Raw genomic sequence first — 22,848 nt, forward strand, 5'->3', positions numbered from 1 at the left:
CTTCTCACATTTTGGTATTGGCCTTTGGTTTCACACATTCACATGCCACTTCCTGTTGAATGCCTGTGGCAACCTTTCTCCTATTTGCTGCTTCTCATGATCTCATCAGCTATGAACTCCAATATATTAAGAACAGCTTTGGAGGAGGTCCTAAGAGTTCTTCTGTGGACTTTGTGACAGCTCTTTGGCCACATAGAGGTCTTACTTTTTTTTTTTTTTTTCAGATGGAGTTTCGCTCTTGTTGCCCAGGCAATAAGAGTGCAGTGGTGTGATCTCAGCTCCATGCAACCTCCACCTTCCAGGTTCAAGCAATTCTCCTGCCTCAGCCTCCCAAGTAGCTAGGATTACAGGCGCCTGCCACCACGCTTGGCTAATTTTGTATTTTTAGTACAGATGGGAGGGTTCCACCATGTTGGCCAGGCTGGTCTTGAACTCCTGACCTCAGGTGATCCACCCACCTCGGCCTCCTAAAGTGCTGAGATTACAGGTGTGAGCCACTACACCCAGCCTCTTTTTTACTTATATTCCAGACAGTACAGCTGCTGATCAGCTGGGTTCAGAGGGGGAGACGGTGGAGTACCATAAGGCCTAGACAACAACACAACAGTCTTTGAGATTAGCTACTACTTGGCTGCAAATTGGTCTTTTTGGTTTATCATCCCATAAATGCATCACTCCTGCAGCATCATATATAAATACATATGTCTGCAGTGAGGATAGAATAAAAAATTGCACTGAAAAAGCACACAAAAGCTTTCCTTTTCTCCAGTCTTTCCTTATCATGTGAAGTTACACAAAAGAAAAACTGCAATGCTCCTTGAACTGTGCATGGAACCAGTAAAGGAGCAAGACTCTTAGTCCAGTCTGGCTGCAAGCAGTTCCTGGACCCATCAGTGAGAACTTACATGGCTCAGAGGTTCAAAACCACATGGTATCCTAAAACAGTCCCTGAGCACCCAGTTCCCGGCCTGACTGGTTCACGGCTCATACGTGGAGTCCACTTAGGGCATAAAGTATGTGGGATCTCAGTCCTGGGCTGGGCCTGTCTTAGAGATCTTGATCGCAGGAAGGTATTATAGTCTCCCATATTGGTGAGCTTTTTTTGTTGTTGTTGTTTTTTCTGTTTTTTGTTTTCGTTTTTGAGATGGAGTCTCGCTGTGTTGCCTAGGCTGGAGTGCAGTGGCATGATCTCGGCTCACTGCAAGTTCCGCCTCCTGGGATCACGCCACTCTCCTGCCTCAGCCTCCCAAGTAGCTGGGACTACAGGTGCCCGCCACCACGTCCGGCTAATTTTTTGTATTTTTAGTAGAGACGGGGTTTCACCATGTTAGCCAGGATGGTCTCGATCTCCTGACCTCGTGATCCGCCCGCCTCAGCCTCCCAAAGTGCTGGGATTACAGGAGTGAGCCACTGTACCCGGCCTTAGTGAGCTTTTTAAAAAGGCTTCTATACCTTCCCTCAAGAACTGCATCATCCTCTGTAAATACCAACTAAATTGGATCAGATGTACACAAAATAATTCAAACCAGCTCACTTATCTCCTGAAATCAAACTATTTTCAAGAAGTGGCTCTTTTGGCTTGCCCTAGAAACAGGTTCACAGGCCTGTTTTATAAAGAAACCAAGGCCTATCTCCTGCATCACTTTAAAGCCATCAACCTGGAGGCAGAGTGGAAATTTGGAACTCATCACTGCCCATTTCTCCAATCCTCCACTTAGTATTTGCCTTTTTTTTTTTTTTTTTTTTTTGAGACGGAATCTCACTCTATAGCCCAGGCTGGAGGGCAGTGGCGCGATCGCAGCTCACTGCAAGCTCTGTCTCCTGAGTTCAAGCCATTCTCCTGTCTCAGCGAGTAGCTGGGACTACAGGCATCCGCCACCATGCCCAGCTAATTTTTTTGTATTTTTAGTGGAGACAGGGTTTCACTGTGTTAGCCAGGATGGTCTCGATCTCCTGACCTCATGATCTGCCCGCTTCGGCCTCCCAAAGTGCTGGGATTACAGGTGTGAGCCACCGTGCCTGGCCAGTATTTGCCTTTCTACTACTCCCTTTGCATTCAGGTGGGCAGCACTGCATGAGCACTGGTGACAGGAGAGCAGACTTGTCACCAGTCGATTTCTAAGCAACAAATGTCAAGCTTCAAATCCTGTTAAAGATGGACTGTCTTGGCTTGTCCATTTTCAGAAAAAAGGCCTAGGAAAAGCTTTACTGGCTTTTTTTTTTTTTTTTTTTTTTGAGACAGGGTCACACTCTATTGCCCAGGCTGGGGTATAGTGGCATGATCACAGCTCAATGCAGCCTTGACCCCCTGAGCTCAAGCGATTGTCCTGCCTCAGCCTCTCAAGTGGCTGGGACTGCAGGCTGCACCACTACACTTTGCTTTTTAAACAAAATTTTTATCGAGATGGTAGTCCCACTATGTTGCCCAGGCTGGTCTTGAACTCCTGGCTTCAAGCAATCCGCCTGCCTTGGCCTTCCAAAGTGCTGGGATTATAGGGATGAGCCACCACGCCCAGTCAAAAGCTTTACTTTTTAGTCATTATTTTCATTTTCTTAAAAGATCACATTCCTATCAAACCCTAATTTTTTTTTTAAAGCAAGTATCAAGGATTTATTTTATTTTTTTAGAGACAGAGTCTCATTCTGTCACCCAGGCTGGAGTGCAGTGGTGATATCATGGCTCACTGCAGCTTCAAACTCCTGGACTCAAGTGATCCTCCCACCTCAGCCTCCTGAGTAGCTGGGACCACATGCATGCACCACCATACCTGACTAATTATTTTAAATTTTTTGTAGAGATGGGATCTTGCTATGTTGCCTAGGCTGGTCTCAAACTCCTGGTTTCAGGTGATCCTTCTGCCTCAGCCTCCCAAAGCTCTGGGATTACAGGTGTGGGCCACCGTGCCCAGCCAGGGATTTATTTTAAAAAACAATGTCACCAGGAGATGACAGGGTCAAAACCAACTCACTGCTTAAATTTTCTGATAAAGTCTCACTCCTTCATTCATCTACCCATTCATTCAGCCAACAATTACCTATCACATACCTAATACATGGCAGGTGCTGAGGATACAAGATGAACAAGATAGACACAGCCTATGCATTCATGAAGCTTATGGCATACTAGGGAAGACAGGTAACAATAAACTTGGGTCCTAAAGTTAATGTCAATGCTGCTAAATATTTTAAAGTGCCATAGTTTAAAAATGGTTCCCAAGAGTATATTCTCCCATTCAGTAAAATTAACTAAGTCCGAAGAACATTTGCATTTGAAATTAGCTTGTAACAGACAGCATACCCTTCTAATTCAGAGTAGTGTCCCTTTTCTAAATAGAGAATGCATTCAGCCCAGTTTCTAAAAACAACACTGCATATCCAACAAGACTTCAGGCTAAAATATACTTTTCCTCTTTAGTAATGAAACCATTCTAAACAAGTTAAGGCTAAGAATGAAAAAAGAATTACCAAAGTGATCAGAGTTGTCCAAACAGCAATCAGGAAGAATAAATGCTCAGTCTACGACAATTTGCTTGGATTAGGGGTGTCAGTCTATGAAAGCATTAAAGTACTTGTTCTCTACAAGGAAAATGCAAATACATTCACCCCAGCCACTGTGGGCAAAACACCTTCCTTAAAAGAAAACACTGTCCTACATGGCTCCACCACTCACTAGCTGTGTGACCTTGGGCAATAACTTAACTTCCGTGGGCCTCCATCTGCATGAGCACATATACATACGCTAACTGAATAGGGCTGTGATGAGGATTGAATAAGATAATACACCCAACACTTAGCCCACTGCAGTACTCAGTATCATAGTGTTGCCTTTATTCTTCCAGTGATTGGATCAAAGCAACCAGGCTGTGCCATAACATTAAAATCCCATTCCATCAGCACCCTGTGTAGTTAGTAAACTCTTGACATATTGCAGTGATTGGACTGACACTAAAGAATTTACATGTGAGAGGAGGGTAGGAAAAAAAACACTAAAGATTGACTGGATTAAAATTAAAGTCTTCCTAAGACAACTCAGTGCTCAAATCAGTTTAAACTGAATGCCACAGTCAGTCATTAGGTACTGGAATTTAGTATAAGTGCAATTTTTCCTTGCTAAAGTTAGCACTAACTTACTCGGAGAGCATGTACTTCAGGTAGTCACAGCACCACCCTATCAAAAAAAGCTTAGTAACCACGCATGAGTCATTTTTGCTCCACTTCATTTATTAATGCTAAGCTTAAGGGTGTCACATCCACAAGACTCAACATCAGCTTCTCTCAAAGAAGAAAGTGTCATAACATATTGCCAGGTGAAAGAAAGAAAAAAGGTCAGACTGCAAAATATATGATCCTATTAAATCAAAACAAAAAGAGTGGGTGAGTATGCACGTATGTGATGTATATCTTCAGATATGCAGAAATTTTAAAAACCCAAAAAAACTAGGATATATACCAAATCATTAACTGTAAGTCCCTTCCACTACTGTGATCAAAAAATATTTTTTTTCTTTGAATTTCCTGTGTTTTTAAAACATTAACCATGTATTTCCTTTGAACAAGGAAAAAAGTCAATGAAATTTAAAAACAAATATTATTTTGGATCCTAAAAGAGTTCTCCCCGGCCGGGCGCGGTGGCTCAAGCCTGTAATCCCAGCACTTTGGGAGGCTGAGACGGGCGGATCACGAGGTCAGGAGATCGAGACCATCCTGGCTAACACAGTGAAACCCCGTCTCTACTAAAAATACAAAAAAAATTAGCCAGGCGAGGTGGCGGGCGCCTGTACTCCCAGCTACTCGGGAGGCTGAGGCAGGAGAATGGCGTGAACCCGGGAGGCGGGGCTTGCAGTGAGCTGAGATCCGGCCACTGCACTCCAGCCTGGGCAACAGAGCCAGACTCCGTCTCAAAAAAAAAAAAAAAAAAAAAAAAAAAGAGTTCTCCCCAACCCCTGGCTTTTTTTTTTTCCAATAAAGAGAGATCATGCTGCCATTTTTAGAGCATTCTCACTTAAATAGATGGGAGAATAATACCTTTAATCTAACCAAGAAGCCAAACAAGCTTTGAACTTGAAAAGCTAAAGATTAAAACCAATAATTAAGGTTCAAAATTGCTCCGGAGAAACCAAGTTCTCCTTTTCATACATCTCCTATAATACAAGGGATTCTCCAGGCAGGTCTAGGCATGAACTTTCCACAGAGGTGTCATGGGAAAAGCAGGAAGAGCACATACAAAATCTCCAAATCCTACCTCTATTACTTTTATTATTGTTGTTGTTGTTATTATTATTATTTTTGAGACAGAGTCTCACTCTGTCACCCAGGCTGGAGTGCAGTGGCGAAATCTCAGCTCACTGCAGCCTCAGCCCCAGGCTCAAGCAATTCTCCTGCCTCAGCCTCCCAAGTAGTTGGGATTACAGGTGCATGCCACCAAGCCCAGCTAATTTTTGTATTTTTAGTAGAGACATGGCTTCACCATGATGGCCAGGCTGGTCTTGAACTCTTGACCTCAAGTGATCCGCCTGCCTCAGCCTCCAAAAGTGCTGGAATTACAGGCGTGAGCCGCCGCGCCCGGCCTCTATTACTTATTAAGTATCAAGAAACCTTGGACAATGACCACCTCTCTCAGAGCCTGAATCTCCTCATGTGTAAAATTGGAAGCATCAAACCCCTAGATGGTTGTGAAGTTGAATTAGATAACTGTTATAAAGCAGTGATCTCTAAACTTTTCTGGCTCTCTACCTTATCTCTAAAAACATATACAGTCAGCCCTCTGTATCCATGGATTCAATCAACCTTGCACTGAAAATGAAATAAAAAAATAAAATAAAATAAAATAAAAAATAATCCAACAGTAAAAAAGATACAAATTTAAAAATACAGTATAATAACCATTCACATTATATTAGGTATTATAAGTAATCTAGAGATGATTTAAAAGTATACAGGAGAATGAACATAGGTTATATATTAATACAAATACTATGCCATTTTATATAAGGGACTTATACATTCATGGAGTTTGGTATCCTTGGGGGGTCCTGAAACCAATGCCCCCTTGGATACTGTACATAAATGTGTGTGTGCATATAACTTACAAACTATATAAGCTCTAATTGTGTACTTTTATGGTGTGTATACACACAACCAGAAATTTTAATATGCAAAAAATAATAATAAAAAAAAATAGAAGTTCTAGGCTGGACGCAGTGGCTCATACCTGTAATCCCAGCACTTTGGAGGGCTGAAGCAGGAGGATTACTTGAGCCCAGAAGTTTGAGACCAGCCTGGGCAACATAGTGAGACTCCGTCTCAATCGACAGATTAGACAGCTAGATGAATGTTTTAATACTTTCTTCCTGCTTTCCAATGAATTGTCCCAGGTACCCCTTAGGAGGCCCAAAAGCCTGACATCTGATATGCAGTGAAAGGTGACATCTCTTTCTCCATCCCATTCCCCACTGTGCAGAGGAAGGAGCACTAGCAAGGGCCGACAGCTGACATTAATTTGCCTTCTCTTCTTCCTTCCCTCCTCTTGCAATTCAGAGAGTATTTAACCCTTCTTCAAGGTCTCAAGAATAGTGAACCCTAACAGATTCAGCCATTACAAATGCTCAGCAAGTAGCACATTCCAAGCAAGTTTAGAGACAGACCAGAACAGGAACTGATGTAAACACTACTCTCCAGAGTCATAGAGATCTTTCAGCAACTACTCTGTGAATCTGCAAAGCTTCGGTTAGAATGAGGTTTACCAGATCAGTCGTTGGGTGCCTGGAGACTGAAGTGGCCCCCAGGTCTTAAAAAGCATGGCTTGTGCAAAAATCTTTAACAGCTAACCAAAAAACAAGTCAGATCTAAAATACGGCTGTATGTGAGAAGTGTGTGTATTAGCCAGCTCCCGGGGAGGGGCTTACCTTCAGTATTTCAGGTTCTTTGATATCCAGAGATCTTGGGTTCCAGTGTCGCAGATTTTTATGTAACTTGTGATATTTATGAGCACTTGGTGGTGTAAAAAACCAAATCACGCAAACTGCAGTCATGAATCCAAGGCCAATTCCCAGAAAGAGTCCACTCACATAGTCGGGAAGGGGGAGGATGAGGTACACATAGACACACATTATAAAGAAGCCCAACGTCTTCACTGGCAATTCCGGGTGCTGCACGGCCGAGTCCGCCTCGTCCTCACTGTCAAGGACCACACCATCTTCCGCGAGCACCTCTGGCTTGAGAGGAACATCTGGGGGCTTATCAACTTTACTCTCCCCCTCCATTTCCAAATCGAAGTCCTCAGTGTACAGTTCACAAAACTCTTCATCTTCTTTGCTCACTAAGGCAGACAAAGAACATTTCTCCAGAACTAGAGAACTTGTCTTCAGGCCTAAATCCTTCAGACTGCTCCCCTGGGAACTTTTCAGTTCCATCTCTCTTGCAGGCTCATCAGTGGACTTTGGGTGGTCACTTTTGGGGATGTTGGAATCACTTCCGTAGCCATCCCCCTCAGAATCACACTCCTCCTCCTTGATGCTGTAGTTGTTATTGCTTTCCAAGTGCCCGTTCAAGCTGGACAGATTGGAGAGTTCTGAAGCACTTGAAGATAAGGCTTTGGGCCTATGGCTGCCACTTTCTTCCCCTATAATTTTACTAAGGAGCTGAAAAGGCTCATAGATGACTTCTGAAAGGCGTCGTTTAGTATCTTCAATTTTAGCCTCCATTTCGGGCACTTTAAAAAAGGAACGAGTATCAGAGGGAGAAGTCAGGGGGGAAGAAGGTGCAGTTTTGGAATCTCCACCTGTGTTTCGGGGCTGTGTGAACTGCTTGAACAGGTGTAAGTTTAGTTTGGAATCAGGTGGCTTATAGGACACTGTATCCGACTCCTGCCGGGAAGTGTCCGTGGACAGAGACTTGACTAATGTCTTCATCAAGTGCCTGTGCCTTGGGGGGTGTGGGGATTCTTTTGGCTCCACCTCGGTCGACAGGGACTTCACAAGGCTCATGAAGGGTTTTGCACTGGAAAGGGTGGAGGTTGAGGCACTGGATGAGAGGATGGGAGACTTAGAAGGAGAGGACAATGGGGAGGAGGAACTGGTTTTCTGCTCAGAAAGGGATGACACACTGGGAGAGCTAGCTAAGGGCCCCAACAAAGACGACCCTGGGGACAGAGCCAATGGCACTGTACTTAATACTTGTGCTGCTGGAAGAGGGGACTCCAACAGCTTTACAGTGTTCTTGGAGACGGGCAAAATGGCAGGGGCCTGGGACACGGACAGTCCATCTGCCAGAATAGGCGAGGCAGCAGGGCCGGTGGGGTCATGGCCAACCTGGGGTTCAAGATAGAGGTCTTCCTTGGCTTCCAGCCCTGTTACAATGCTTTGGTCATCCAGCCCCTCCTCAAACCACTCCCTGAACTCCTCCTCCTCTTCCTCCTCCTCCTCGCCGGATGCCGAGAAGTGAATGGCGATGGTATCTCGGGACACGGACCTCTGCACGTGCACTTTAGGGGCTGATGGTTTTGGCATGTCAGTGGTTTTCTCGGCATGGCGACCATTCAGACTTGTCATTGCCGGCTTCACACGGGCTCAGGCTCTGTGAAAACAGTGAGAAAGCCAGAAGTCAGAGAGCAGTTTCTCCACAGGAGACACTGTCATGTGCAGATAGGAGCCCAGATGAAGCTGTTTAAGTGGTGATTATGCTTTTACTTGGCAGATGTCCACCGGTTTTCACTTCAATGGGTTTAATGGTTTAATTTTCACTATATTCCAGTTAGGCACTCTTTTACGAGCAAACGACATAACCAATGTTATAAATGCCATACAATCTGTCTTACTTCACAATACCTGAGTAATCGTTTCCTCCCTTTTAACTGGTTAATTCCTACCAACAATTCTCTATCTTAAGCCTTGAAATACCTGAACAATATGATGTTACCAGCATTGCTTCAGAAGTCCAATAGGATAAAATGTAGCATCCTGTTGAGTTTGAGGATCTTGGAAGAAAAATTTCACTAGGAGTCTTCTAGCAGTAACAAGCTAACCCAGGAGGGGTATTGCTTTCACTGCAATTTTCACAGCAATCCTAACAATTATTTGGCTTGCATCTCCCAACTTCCTGCTATGGCAAATAAGTAGCAAAGTATCCAAATGTGGAAATCTGTAAACTAATTGCCATGACCTGTTGGCCTCCTCAAATGGTAGGTACCATAAGACCAGAGTATTTAGGCAGCCATGAAGACATGGCCACATTCTGAGGCTTCAGGATAAAGCAAACATATTTTAAACTGAATGCAAGATTCCCGTGTCAGGAAAATGAAGTATCACTGCTATAACCCACCACCAACCAAGAACTCTACCAAGGACCCTGGTGAGAGACATGGAAGCTATGCTTTCCGCCCTTCTGGAGCTTAATAGCTGATTGCTCCTTTCTGGAGCTTAGCTGGAACAAAATCAGACACCTGAAAAGCTGGGCAGCAAAATGAGATGCCATGCCGACCTTGTGACATGGTACATTCCAACTCTCTTTATTCGTTTATGGCCCATTTACTGGGCACGAGCCCTAATTACGTAAAAATTAAGACCACACCTGGACTGAGACCACGTAAAAAGAGCCAAAACACAGAGCACACTTCAGGAGTTCTGAGGATGACACCTGTGTGGGAGGTGGGACACCCAACAGGTCTTTGGAACTGATGGGTGAGTTGTAGTGGGATGAGCATGATTAGGCAGAGGGAAGGGACAAGGGCATGAAGATGGCAAAGGGCATGGTGTGTGCAGCCACCTGGCTCTATCCTGTTTCCAGGACACAGTGTGGATGTGGGCAGCAGTGGGAGGCCACTGAGACAAGAGGGGCATCGTGGGGCAGTGGAAAGAGCAGCCAGCTTAGACCCAGGACATAGGATCTCCAGTACTTGTCTTTCTACAGCTGACTCTGTGGGACGTTGAACAAGCCAGGGCCTCTCGATGTCCCAGTATCTTCGTCTGTAAAATGGAGCTAGATCTACAGTCCTTTCCAAATTTAAAACCCTACATGTTTATGTTTACAGGTGACTGTATCCAACCCAACACAACACACTTACAGGTAATCTACCGCAATCAACATTATGTGGCTTGCTTATTTCTTTAATTTGAAGAGCTCCTAATTTAAGCCTTCTGCTAAATATTCAGGTTCAAAATGCTGGCAACAGATACTACCAACAAGAGAAATCATAAAACGGGTAGGGGAATAGGGGGGTTTGGGAAACAGTGATCCTGGATCACTAGGAGGAGGAAATATTCCAAGGATGACAAGAATTACATTCGAGGGTCCAGGTGCAACATAGACTCAAGCTGAAACTACACATTTTTCAGTATCAAATATTTGAGAGAAGTTACTCATAGAAACTTTCATACATAGTTTTGTCCAGGCTCATTTGTGACCCTCAGGCTTTCCTATCCTGAATCCAGGAAGAGGGAATGAACTCTATCCACCAACAAAGCAATTTAAATCCAGGAACTGGCAGCAGCCAGAAAAACACAGTCTCGGGTGCAGGACAACCCTTCCCTGTTATCTTAAGCTAAGGAGTTTGTAGGCTTAGTAAGAAGGAAAATACCAGAAGCAACATATGTTTTTCATTTAACTATCACCTAGTTTTATAAGGGCAATTTAAAAAGAAAATTATAGAGGTAATTTAAAGAGAAAGTTTGGTATTTGATAATTCTCGGTGGGCTGAAAAACAAACTCATTTAAGTTGCTTTCATAACATAAAAGGATGGTATGTCAGGCTCTGCTGTTCTGAGGCTGCTTCACCCGCAGCGGTGGCTGTAAATGAAGGTAACTGCGCGCACAAGCCCAAGTACAAAGTGCATGATTCTGAGGTTGAACAGAGTGAGTTGGTCCTTCAGGAATCAAGGCAAGGGTGGAGAGGCCTGTCTGCAGTTGAGGGTAAGAAGGCCTGGGAATCCAAGGGCAAAGTCAGGCCCAGTCTAGCGCCAAAGGGTGAAAACAGTAGTGCGTTCAGAAGCCTGCGGTCTCAGCAGTCAGGCCAGGTCCCAGGGAACAAAAGGCTGGCACCTGCTCAGGAAGCAGAGTTATTTTTTGTGTGGAGGTCATCAGGGCCCTGCTTGCCTAATCCTCCACACATTTGGGCCCCCTGACTGGCCAGGTAAAGCGACCTCTGATCAGACTGGGCCGACAGAGCCAAAGGTGGGCCCCAGGGAGCGCTGGGTGTCAGGTGGCCAGATGGGGGCAGGCTCTGGCTCACTGTTGTTATTATCCTTCAGGGCTCACTCAGACAGTGGCCTCAGAGGTTCATAGTAAATGCCCCTAAACCCACACTGACCAAAGCCTGGCTCCACTTCTCTAGATTTTTACTAAAATAAGCCACACAAGGCCGGAGCATTACTACTGCTCTTTAAAGACGAGAAAATGTCCAGGCTTCTGTTTGCTCATCTGCAAAATGAAGGGATTAGGCTAGATAAACGAAGACTGCTTCCAGGCCCCATACTGCTGGGTAACTGAGTGTACTAGAACCAGAGGCCATGGTTTGGGCTCTACACAACCTATCAAGTGGTCACTGCCTCTGCCTCCTCCTGGGGACCACTCTAAGCTTCCTTTTCTCTCTGTCCTCCCAATGGCTGGCTGCTAAGGCCAACTGAGCCGACCCTCCCACAGCCACAGCCATGCAGGACAGCCGAGGCCAAGAGGAAGGACCTGACTGAGCCCAGGAAGACTACATGGTTTGTCCAAAGGCACAGCACTGACAACTTGGGCTTCCTGACACTGAAGCCCGATGCCCTTCTGCTGTGGCAGGGTGCCTTCTCAAACATGTCACACACGCTCTTTATTCCTGCTTTGTCCCAGCCTTTGTACCTGCCCTCTGTGCTCCATCATGGACAGCTCGCTTACAAGCTAAGACCTCAGTTCTCAACCAGCAGCATGTGACTGGTCGCACTGAGAAATGAAAGGTCTCATTATCCATCTGACAATCTGGTACCATATAAAATGGCTAGCCTCCTGCCCTCTACTCCTGAAACTCAATTATACCCAGGCTCAAAAAAAGAGACAAGCTTCTCTCCAGCCCTCAGGAACTGAAAGGCCAAAAAAGAAAGCTTCCTTCTCAACAGTCTCTTTTTCCCATCGTTCTAGCAGACTACAAAGCCCTCGGGTTTTAACACTGACCGCCCATGCCTTGTGATGGGAAGGGGGGCTGTAGCTCATGTTGTCGACGGGCTCCCATAGGTATCATTTCCTGCTGGAGAGGTGTTTAAGCAGAAGTCTGACATGATCAAAGTGGTACGCAAAATTAATCACATCCCGTCCCGTCCCAGACTGGATGAGAGTGGCGGAGGCAACATGGAAAAACAGGTCTGGAGTCTGGTGTCTGGGAAGGCAGGCTCCATTATCAGGCCCACAATTCTGCTGAACGCAACTAACAATGAATACGTTGAAAAAAATTCTGAACGGCTGGGCATGGTGGCTCACGCCTGTAATTCCAGCTACTAGGGAGGCTGAGGCACAAGAATTGCTTGAACCTATGAAGCAGAGGTTTCAGTGAGCTGAGATTGTGACACTGCACCCCAGCTTGGGTGACAGAGTAAGACTCTGTCTCAAGGAAAAAAAAAAGATGTCTGTGAGGCTTTGGAGCTTCAAGAACCGAGCAAGGAATAACAGTGCAGAAACTAAAGAAAACAGGAACCCCAAGGGATGAGCTCTAGAGAAGCCACCTTGCCCTCAAGCACAGCCCAGCCTGGCAAAGGACACTTTCACTTTTTTTTTTTTTTTTTTTTAAGACAGAGTCTGGCTCTGTCACCCAGGCTAGAGTGCAGTGGCACAATCTCGGCTCATTGCAACCTCCGCCTTCCGGGTTCAAGTGATTCTCCTGCCTCGGGCTCCCAAGTAGCTGGGACTACAGGTGCCCACCACCACACCTGGCTAATTTTTGTATTTTTAGTAGAAATGGGGTTTCACCGTATTGGCCAGGCTGGTCTTGAACTCCTGACCTTGTGATCCACCCATCTTGGCCTCCCAAAGTGCTGGGATTACAGGTGTGAGCCACCACACCTGGCGGCCTTTCACTTTAACAGCCTTCTGAGCAGAAGTCAACATCCAGGGCTGGCCAGCGTGGAACATCAACTGGAGACTCTTCCTCAAGGAGCCGGGACTCCAAAGGACTACAACTACCTGGTAACAGCTGAACCAGAGCAAACCAGGCCTCACTTAGACTGGAGGCCTAGGTTTGCCTCCTCTGAAAGAACCAGGGAATCTCAACCATGAGCTTCTTTCAAGGTGATCTTGGACCAGAAATACCTCCAGGGACCTGGCAGAAGAAATTATCTCCCCACAAAAGCAAAGCACTTTCATCTGAAGCCTCAAGTTATTCCTAGAAATATTTTCTCAAATACAAGGAATGGTAAGAACATAACCACAGGTAACCAAGCAGATGAGGAAACAAGAATAAGGACCAGCAGAAATAGAACATGACAGAAAAATAAGGACTTCGGATAATGGAATTATCAGGCATAGACTTGTTTTTACAAGTATGCATCAAGATGAGTTTAAAATATCTACAGGGAGGCCAGGCATGGTGGCTCACGTCTGTAATCCTAGCACTTTGGAAGGCTGCGGTGGGTGGATCCCTTGAGGTCAGGAGTTTGAGACCAGCCTGGCCAACATGGCAAAACCTCATCTCTACTAAAAATACAAAAATTAGCTTGGCATGGTGGCACATGCCTGTAATTCAAGCTACTCAGGAGGCTGAGGCACAAGAATCGCTTGAAACCAGGAGAAGGAGGTTGCGTTACACTGAGATTGGGCCACTGCACTCCAGCCTGGGCAACAGTGAGACTCTGTCTCTAACATAGCATAGCATAACATAACATAACATAACATAACATATCTATAGGGAGAATCACAGGCAAGCAGACCAGTTTTAAGGCTATTCTGGCAGCCTAAGCAGGAGGTAAGAAATGCCTAACCTAGAAGAGTGGATGTGGAGCTGGCAAGAAAAGGCAGATGGAAAGAGAAGGAAAAGAACGAAACAACAGGACCAGATGGAAGGTTGGAAAGGAAAAGAAAACATAAGGAACAGTCTAAATTGACTTAAGTCACTAAAGAGATAAGTCTAGTTCCCATGAAGGCAGGCAGGGGAGATAAGGGACGTGGTATGCAGGTAATGCTCCTCCCCTCCCCCACTCAGAGATGTCCACATCCTAGTCCCTAAAACCTGTGAATCTGATACTTCCCATGGCAACAGAGATTTTGCAGATGTGATTGAGATGGAAAGATTATCCTGGATTGCCTGGGTGGGCCCAATGTAATCACAAGTGCCCTTAAAAGATAAGAGGAAGGCAGAAACTCAGAGAAGGCGATGTGAAACAGAAGCAGACATCAGAGTAATGAGAGGAAGGAGCATGAGCCAAGGAATGCGGGTGGCCTATGGAGGGGAAGAAAATATCTGCAAATCATTTATCTGATAAGGGGTTAATCTACAAAAAATATAAAGAACTCGAATAACAACTTGACACCTTATACAAAAACTAACTCAAGACGGATTAAAGACTTAAACGGAAAACCCCAAAACTATAAAAACCCTAGAAGAAAATCTAGGCAATACCATTCATGACATAGGCACAGACAAAGATTTCATGATGAAAACATCAAAAGCAATTGCAACAAAAGCAAAAACTGACAAATGGAATCTAATTAAACTAAAGAGCTTCTGCACAGCAAAAGAAACTATCATCAGAGTGAACAGGCAACCTACAGAATGGGAGAAAATTTTTGTAATCTATCCATCTGACAAAGGTCTAATATCCAGAATCTACAAGGAACTTAGACAAATGTACAAGAAAAAAAAAAAATTAAAAAATGGGCAAAGGACATGAAGAGACACTTCTCAAAGGACATTTATACAGCCAAAAAACTATGAAACAGATGAAAAAAGCTAAACACCATTGATCATTAGAGAAATGCAAATCAAAACCACAATGAGATACATCTCACACCAGTCAGATGGCAGTTATTAAAAAGTCGAGAGAAAACAGATGCTGGTGAGACTGTGGAGAACTAGGAACACTTATACACTGTTGGTGGGAATATAAATTAGTTGAACCATTGTGGAAGACAGTGTGGCAATTTCTCAAAGACCTAGAACCAGAAATACCAGTTGACCCAGCAATGCCATTACTAGGTATATACCCAAAGGAATATAAATCATTCTCTTATAAAGATACATGCACACAAATGTTCACTGCAGCATTATTCACAATAGCAAAGACATAGAATCAACCCAAATGCCCATCAATGATAGACTGGACTAAAAAAATGCGGTACATGTACACCACGGAATACTATGCAGCCATAAAAGGAAATGAGATCATGTCCTTTGCAGGGACATAGATGGAGCTGGAAGCCATTATCCTCAGCAAACACAGGAACAGAAAACAAAACACCGCATGCTCTTACTTATAAGTAGGACCTGAACAATGAGAACACATGGACACAGAGAAAGGAATAACACATATTGGGGCCTGTCAGGGGGCAGGGGACGGGAGCAGGAAGAGGGAGAGAGTATCAGGATAAATAGCTAATGCATGTGGGGGTTAACACCTAGGTTGACAGGTGCGGCAAACCAGCATGGCACACATTTATCTATGTTTGTTAACATAGGTACGTCCTGCACACGTATCCTGGAACTTAAAATTAAATTACATTTTTTTATAAATGGGCAAAGGACTTGAAGAGACAATTCTCCAAAAAGACATACAAATGGCCAACAAGCACATGCACAGATGCTCCACATCACTAGTTATTAGGAAAATGCAATTAAAACCACAATGAGATATCACCCCACATCCAATAGGATGGCTACAATTAAAAAAGAAGAAGAAAAGAAGTGTTGGCAAGGTTGTACAGAGATTAGAGCATTTGTGCACTATTGACAAGACTGTAAAATGGCACAACTGGTATGGAAGTTTCTCAAAAAGTTAAAAATAGAACTACCATATAATCCTCCAATCCCACTTCTGGGTATATTTAAAGGTGTTAAGTTGTTTGTTATATATCCAAAAGAATTGAAAGCAGGGTCTCAAAAAGATATTTGCACACCCATGTTCACAGCGGCATTTTGGACAATAGCCAAGAGGTAGAAGCCACCCAAGTGTCCACTGACAGATGAATGGACAAACACAAGGGAGTATTATTCAGCCTTAAAAGGAAGGAAATCCTGTCACATGCTACTACATGGATGAACCTTGAGGACATTAGGCTAAGTGAAATAAGCTGACTAGTCACATAAAGACAAATACTGTATGATTCCACTTACAAGAGGTATCTAAAGTAGCCAAATTCATAGAAACAGAAACTGGAATGAAGATTACCATGGGCTGGTGGAGGAGGAAATGGGGAGATGTTTTTTAATGGATACAGAATTTCAGTTTTGTAAGATGAAAAAGTTCTGGAGATTGGTTGTACAGCAATGTGAATATACTTAACACTACTGAACTTATAAATGGTTAAAATGGTAAAATTTTGCTATATGCATTTTACCATAATTAAAAATAAAATTTGAAGGCCAGTATATGTGCAGGTTAGTTACATTCAAAAAAGCAAAAACTGGCTGGGCGCAGTAGCTCACGCCTGTAATCCTAGCACTTTGGGAGGCTGAGGTGGGCAGATCACAAGGTCAAGAGATTGAGACCATCCTGGCCAACATGGGGAAACCCATCTCTACTAAAAATACAAAAATTAGCTGGGCGTGGTAGTGGGGGCCTGTAATCCCAGCTACTCGGGAGGCTGAGGCAGGAGAATCGCTTGAACCTGGGAGTCATAGGTTGCAGTGAGCTGAGATCGCGCCACTGCACTCCAGTCTGGCAACAGAGCGAGACTCCAACTCAAAAAAAAAAAAAAAAAAAGGCAAAAATTGAGGTCAAGATAGGAGGACTGCTTAAGGCTAGGAGTTTGAGACCAGCCTGGTCAACACAGGAGACCCACCACTATTTTTTAAAAAATAAATAAAATTTTAAAAGATTTCACTCTTTAAAACTACAAAGAAATAATACTCCGAACTACTTATGCCAACTAAAACAATTCTATCCAAAAACCTCACATTGTTCTTTAGAGTTTATACTACAGTGTGGTTAAGTTCTAAGATAATAGATGTAAATGTATTTATGCTCCCATACATTTGGTGGGGAAGAGGAAGCTGGTGGGGGGGAGGCTATTTAGAGCCAAATGCTCTCTAAACCTTAGCCTTGATCAGGTATGTTTCCAGAAAGCAGGATGTCTCAAACTCTTCTGCTGATGGGTCCTTCCTAAGGACTCTGCCAGAATCCTCCCTTAAGGTTGCTATCCCTATGAAGAAGGTCATCTCTCCCACTAAGACTGAGAAAGCCTCTAATAAGGGCTTCTCTCTCCAGAATTTATGTAGGATTCTGTTCCACCTAGTTTACAAATGAGTAGCTGCCTTCTAACTTAACTCATACAAAACAAAGGCCTCAAACGGGAGCCAAATGCGCTCTGTATCAGTGGAGTCAGAGTGAGCATACAAAACAGCAATGAAGTTGATTTGCTTTCTAGTCACCCAAAAAGGTCATCATCATTAATTAGGCCGTGAAAAACCAATCGACAATAAATCAGACTGTATAATAAAAAATGAAGAGCCATTTCAAGATACAATATTAGTATTTATTACTTCCAAGATAATAATCATCTCACCAAATCTGGCTTTTTTTTAAACTTTTTTTCTTTGGTCTCATTTTCTACTAATAACTGCCCTTCCTAGCTCTATCTGTCCTTGAAACAATTCAATCCTTGGGTCCTAGAATCAGAGCCATAAAAAGAGAAGATGGTTCCTCCCAGGCCACTCAATTATCAACAACACCTGTTTGTTCATAGCAAACACACTAGGCCAAATAGTAGTGTGGCCATTAATATTATTTACTTCTAATTCATATACTAGATTAGAGGAAGTACTGGAGGAAGGAATGAGAGACAAGGTAAGGCAAGGAGGGAAGAAAGCAAATTTCATTGAAAATGGAATTAGCCTCCAGATACAGTGAGCATGGTAACACAGCATCTTTTTTTTGTTTTTAGATGGAGTTTCACTCTTATTGCCCAGGCTGGAGGGCAATGGCGCGATCTCGGCTCACTGCAAACTCCAGTTCCCAGGTTGAAGCGATTCTCCTGCCTCAGCCTCCAGAGTAGCCGGGATTACAAGCGCCTGCCACAACACCTGGCTAATGTTTTCTATTTTTAGTAGAGATGGGGTTTCACCATGTTGGCCAGGAGGCCAAGGCAGGTAACACAGCATCTGAAGGGGCAAGCCTGGTGTGGAGTGTGCTTCCTTTCTCGAGACCATCCCTAATCCTTCAAGGTCATTATTAACATTCTTTGTCTTTGTAAAATTCAGCCTGTTAGGCATTTGCTGCCTCTGAACAAGCTTGCATTTGGACATCTGATGTATGAGTACCATCTGCTAGCTTGGGCTATGTCAGTCAACAGTTTCAATCCAACAGCTCCTGGCAGAGTAAAAAAGGCAAGCTGCATTCTATTGCAGAGGATGTCTTCATACCTCTTACCTGTGCGTTTTTTAATAGGAGTTGGTTTTGTAAAAAGGAGGGAAAAGGCTACAAGATTCTGTATTTTTCTGCCTTGATGCCACAGAGCAAACAGTGAATCTGGTCAAAACCAACCAGGGCAGGAAGGTCTGATTTAGCCTACAAATCTCAAGTACATCTTAATAGCTATCCCTGGATTCATTTAAATTCAATGAAGCAGCTGAGAATTGCCAGCAGCCATTTTAATCTGTTAATACTCCACCTCACAAACAAAAATCAATATTACATTGTAGATAATGAACTAGCTCTAGCCTTAGTTTCATTTAAAGAAAAGAAAAAGACAAGACTCTATCTTCAGTACCAGCAAGAAACTTCGAAATCCTTTGCAATTAGTTGTTAGGTTCCCAGGCCCCTACTCACCATCTCTTCCAACCCAGCAGGGTCCTGCACCACCACCAACACAGCACAGGGTTTAGACTAAGAAACTAGCATGTCCACTCTCTTCCACCACCGCATAGACCTTTTACCTGCCATGAAGAAAGCCCACTCTGGGAAGGGTGCCACATCCCAGAGGAAAAGGGTTTGAAAGCACCAATACAACAAGTAGAATTTTGCTTTATAGATTGCTAGACGGTTCAAATAACAAAATCAAATTCAATTCACAATAACTCATTGAAAACCAGGTTATGCGTTCAGCACAACCATACAAGGCCTGTGGAGGTTTATAAAACATAATAATGGGCCGGGCGCGGTGACTAACATCTGTAATCTCAGTACTTTGGAAGGCTGAGGCGGACGATCAGGAGGTCAGGAGATCGAGACTATCCTGGCTAACACGGTGAAACCCTGTCTCTACTAAAAATACAAAAAGTTGGCTGGGCATGGTGGTGGGCACCTGTAGTCAAGAATGAATGACCAGTCTTGAACCCTGGTCAAGGTTCAAGGGAAAAGATATCTCAATGCTTTGATAGTCACTTCATACTTTTCCTTCATTTGCTTCTCCTGTTAACTGGTCATTCATATTTCTTGCCCAAGGACTTTTGTTATTCACTTCTTTATCAAGGATAGTTAATACTTTGTCCATTGTGTGTGTTCCAGATATTTCCTTCCATCACTGACTTGCCTTTTAATAGTATGGGTTTTTGTGTTTTTTTAATATGCGAAGTTTTACATTTTGAGATGTTGAAGCTCTCTATCTTTTTCTTTATGGATTCTGGGTTTTATAGCTTCCTGAGGAAGCCTTCCCATTCCATCAGCATAAAAACATTTGTCTTTGAAATATTTTTAGAAAACACTGACCAAAGTGTATATAACACACATATTGCTCTGTTTCCCATACAAGGATCTAAATTTTAACTTTGGAAAAACTGACTGATATGGACAATCATTTCTCTGTATTTTCTAGCTATAATAAACTGTAAAGCATTGAATTTATTCCTTTCAAATCATATTAGTAAGTTAGACAACCTAGCTTCCATCTAGGTTGATCACTGGCCATTCAGCTTCTCCATGTGAGGAAGGTATTTCAGATTAATTCTTCAAAACTTGAGAAAACTCTTTGCAAACTCAAAAAAATTAGCCATTTCCCCCAGCCAAAAACTACTTTTCACACAGGCATCAGCAGACTTAACCTTGATATAGGGCAGTAAATTTGCCAAGTGTAATCTTACATCAGAATTTTATTTATAGGTAAGGCATCTGAGGCCCAAAGAAGATAATTTTTTAAAAACCAGGTTTAAGATGTGTGCATGCATGTGTGCACGTGTATATGTGCATGTATGTGTGCACACATGTGTGCAGGGGAAAGAATGGGACTGAGGAAAATAGGAATTGATGGGAGAAATAAGAGAAGGCATGGTGGAAGGTTTCCCAGGGGCCCCGTGTGAGGTGCCCTGCCAAGACAAAGTAGAGAGTACATTCTAAGTGGAAGAGAGAGCAGAAGAAAAGGAACAGAGGCAAGAAACCCAGAGCCATGTTCAAAACTGGCAAGGTTAAGAGATACCAGATCCCGGCACAGGCATGGTCCTGAGCTGGCCGGCTGGGCTGGCCACCCCATGGTTCCCTGAGGAGAACCACTTGCCTATAGGCCCTGAGGGGGAACATTTCCCACTCAACTCTACCTCTGTCAAGAAAGGATTGCACAGTGATAAGATGATTGGGATTCAGACAATTGTTCAGTTAGTAGTTAATCAGTCATTGAAAATACAGACCATGTGAGGCCATGAGGCAGCAGAGGGAGGAGCTCCACGGAGGACCACAGCCCTCAAATGGCCCTCAAATGACAGTGAAGGAGCTCCCCACTTCACCTCCCTGAGCCTGGGGTTCTGCTGTAAACTGAGGGAACCTTCCTCCATTGTCTTCAAGGAATTTCCCAGAAGGCTCTAAATTCTATGAGTCTATGACTCAATTTCCATGGAACAGAACATACTTAGAGTCCTACTTTTCTCTTTTGTAACAAGAGAAATTCTTGGCAACTGTTAAAGTCAAGCAAAGGAAACCAGAGTGCATGTCAGCTGACTAATGTGCCTAAGGCAATTAAGTCAAAATATTTTTCAAATAGTATTGAAACAGCTCATCTCCCATTAACAAATACTTCTAGACTTTCCAGACTTGTCTTGCTTAGCCCAGCTGTAGAAACATCCCTTACGTTTGCTGGCCATTAGGTGGAGAGTTTCCAACCTACGAGAATGAGCTGCAGATCAGCCACACCTGCCTGTGCTCGGGCAACAGAGGACAGGCATCAACCCGTCCTCCTCAGCAGCCCCTATCCTTCCCCCACCTACTGCCAAGCAGTACAGAAGGTGACTCCGAGGCTGCTCCTGCTCTGGCTGTGAGGGGCTGAACTCCATGGGGCTCTCTATCCCAGTGCTTCATTAGTTCTCACTCTGTACAAACATCACTCCAAGCACCACCTCTCAGCCTCACTGAGAATCTTGAGTCTCCCACCAAGAACCGTATATGTGCTTCAGGCGACCCTGTGTGGTCACTGTTGTGCCCATTCAAGTCTGAAAAACTTTGAGGATGACTAAAGGACAGAACCAAAGAAGAGACTGAATGCAGGCTGGCCCTTCACACCACTCTGCCCTAGGAAAACTAACAAAGCCCCATGTGGACAGGACCGTCTCTGGGGCTCCTGTTCGCCGGCAGCATCCACTCTATCTTGTTTCAGTATTAAGCTTCTGTCACTTTAATGCATATTAATAGATGTATTTGTCATTATTAAGGTGGAAGGTGGTTAGATCTCTGAAGGGAGGTGAGAACTGAATAGGTCCTGGGGTGCAACACAATTGCATAGAAAACCTGGTTAAGAACTCAAACTCTGAAATTAAACAGACCCAGCTTTGGATTCCAGTTCCGCCTCTTATCAGTGTGTCACCCTGGACAAGTTACGGCAAAAGACCTCTTTTTCCTCACATATAATGCAGACAATAGTGCCTATCTCATAGGGGCTGCTGGGAGAATTAAGACATAACACTTAACACATGTAAGTTACTATTATCAGCATCCACAGCAGATGTGAGCACAACTTTTTATCTGTGCCGACTTGGCCTGTGGACTCACCGGCACGTTATCTGGGATCAAACAGACAGCTTGTTTCCAGCCTTCTCTAATCACCAGCACCAGACTGTCCTGACTGTCTGACTTTAGGTTTAGTTCAGGCAGCTGTGACCATTAAGAATGACAAACACAATGACAATGTAAAAATATGTATTGTACATATACATCGTAATATAAAATGAAAAGGCAGAATTTAGGATGATGTACATCACCTAGGTAAATGAACACAATAGGATCCTAGGAGGCTTATAAAGACTAAGTATTAATAGTTGGTGTTTCGTGGTGAAAGAGTTATTGTTGTTAGATTTCAGTGAAAAGCTGATTAAAAGGATCATTTTTAAATGAGAGCTGTGGATAAGATCTGTAGTTTCATCAACCTCCTTTTTTTCTGTCCCCTCCCCATGTTGGCCACATGTTTTTGAACATTCTTACACTGTTTACCAGTAAACTGATTAATTCTGTGTATTATTCTTCCATTTCATTACTCATCCAAATTTTAATCAACAATCCATATTTATAAGGGGTTCATAATGACATTATAAAAATCAAGTCACTGCCACAGGTGTGATAATAAGCATAGCTGACAAGCAAGAAACAATCAGTGGCTTAATTTCGATCGTCAAAGGCACTCACATTCAAGGTCAACCTCATTCTAAAGGTAGTGGAAAGTGAGACCTGGTACCAGCTCTAGTAACAGTGTCTACAGTTAGACCAATCCTGTGTCAGAAACTCCTATTATGTCACCCACAGCCAATCAGAACATTAAGTCAGC

At 43.7% G+C, this 22,848-nt stretch overlaps 1 protein-coding gene and 1 long non-coding RNA gene across 25 annotated transcripts in view; one reads left to right on the forward strand and one right to left on the reverse strand.

Annotated features, from left to right (window-relative positions):
• Positions 1–22,848, reverse strand: part of TEX2 (testis expressed 2) — a 115,692-nt gene that overhangs the window by 61,233 nt on the left and 31,611 nt on the right. For 23 of the 24 annotated variants that reach the window (XR_003723832.2, XM_015120104.3, XM_015120100.3 and 20 more), the window contains one exon: positions 6,906–8,574. Coding sequence is in view for 23 of the 24 variants with exons in the window: in XM_015120104.3 (XP_014975590.2) it covers positions 6,906–8,549 (1,644 nt within the window). In the remaining variant the exon portion in view is untranslated. Of the gene's footprint in view, positions 1–6,905; positions 8,575–20,728; positions 20,855–22,848 lie in introns of those variants that run through there. The other variant, XM_015120102.3, reaches the window with a different exon arrangement.
• LOC144335876 (uncharacterized) lies at positions 202–8,403 on the forward strand. Its single transcript, XR_013407071.1, has 2 exons — positions 202–1,179; positions 6,202–8,403. It is a non-coding gene; the product is annotated as an uncharacterized LOC144335876 (long non-coding RNA).

Source organism: Macaca mulatta, chromosome 16 (genome assembly GCF_049350105.2).
Source record: "Macaca mulatta isolate MMU2019108-1 chromosome 16, T2T-MMU8v2.0, whole genome shotgun sequence".
NCBI lineage: Eukaryota > Metazoa > Chordata > Mammalia > Primates > Cercopithecidae > Macaca > Macaca mulatta.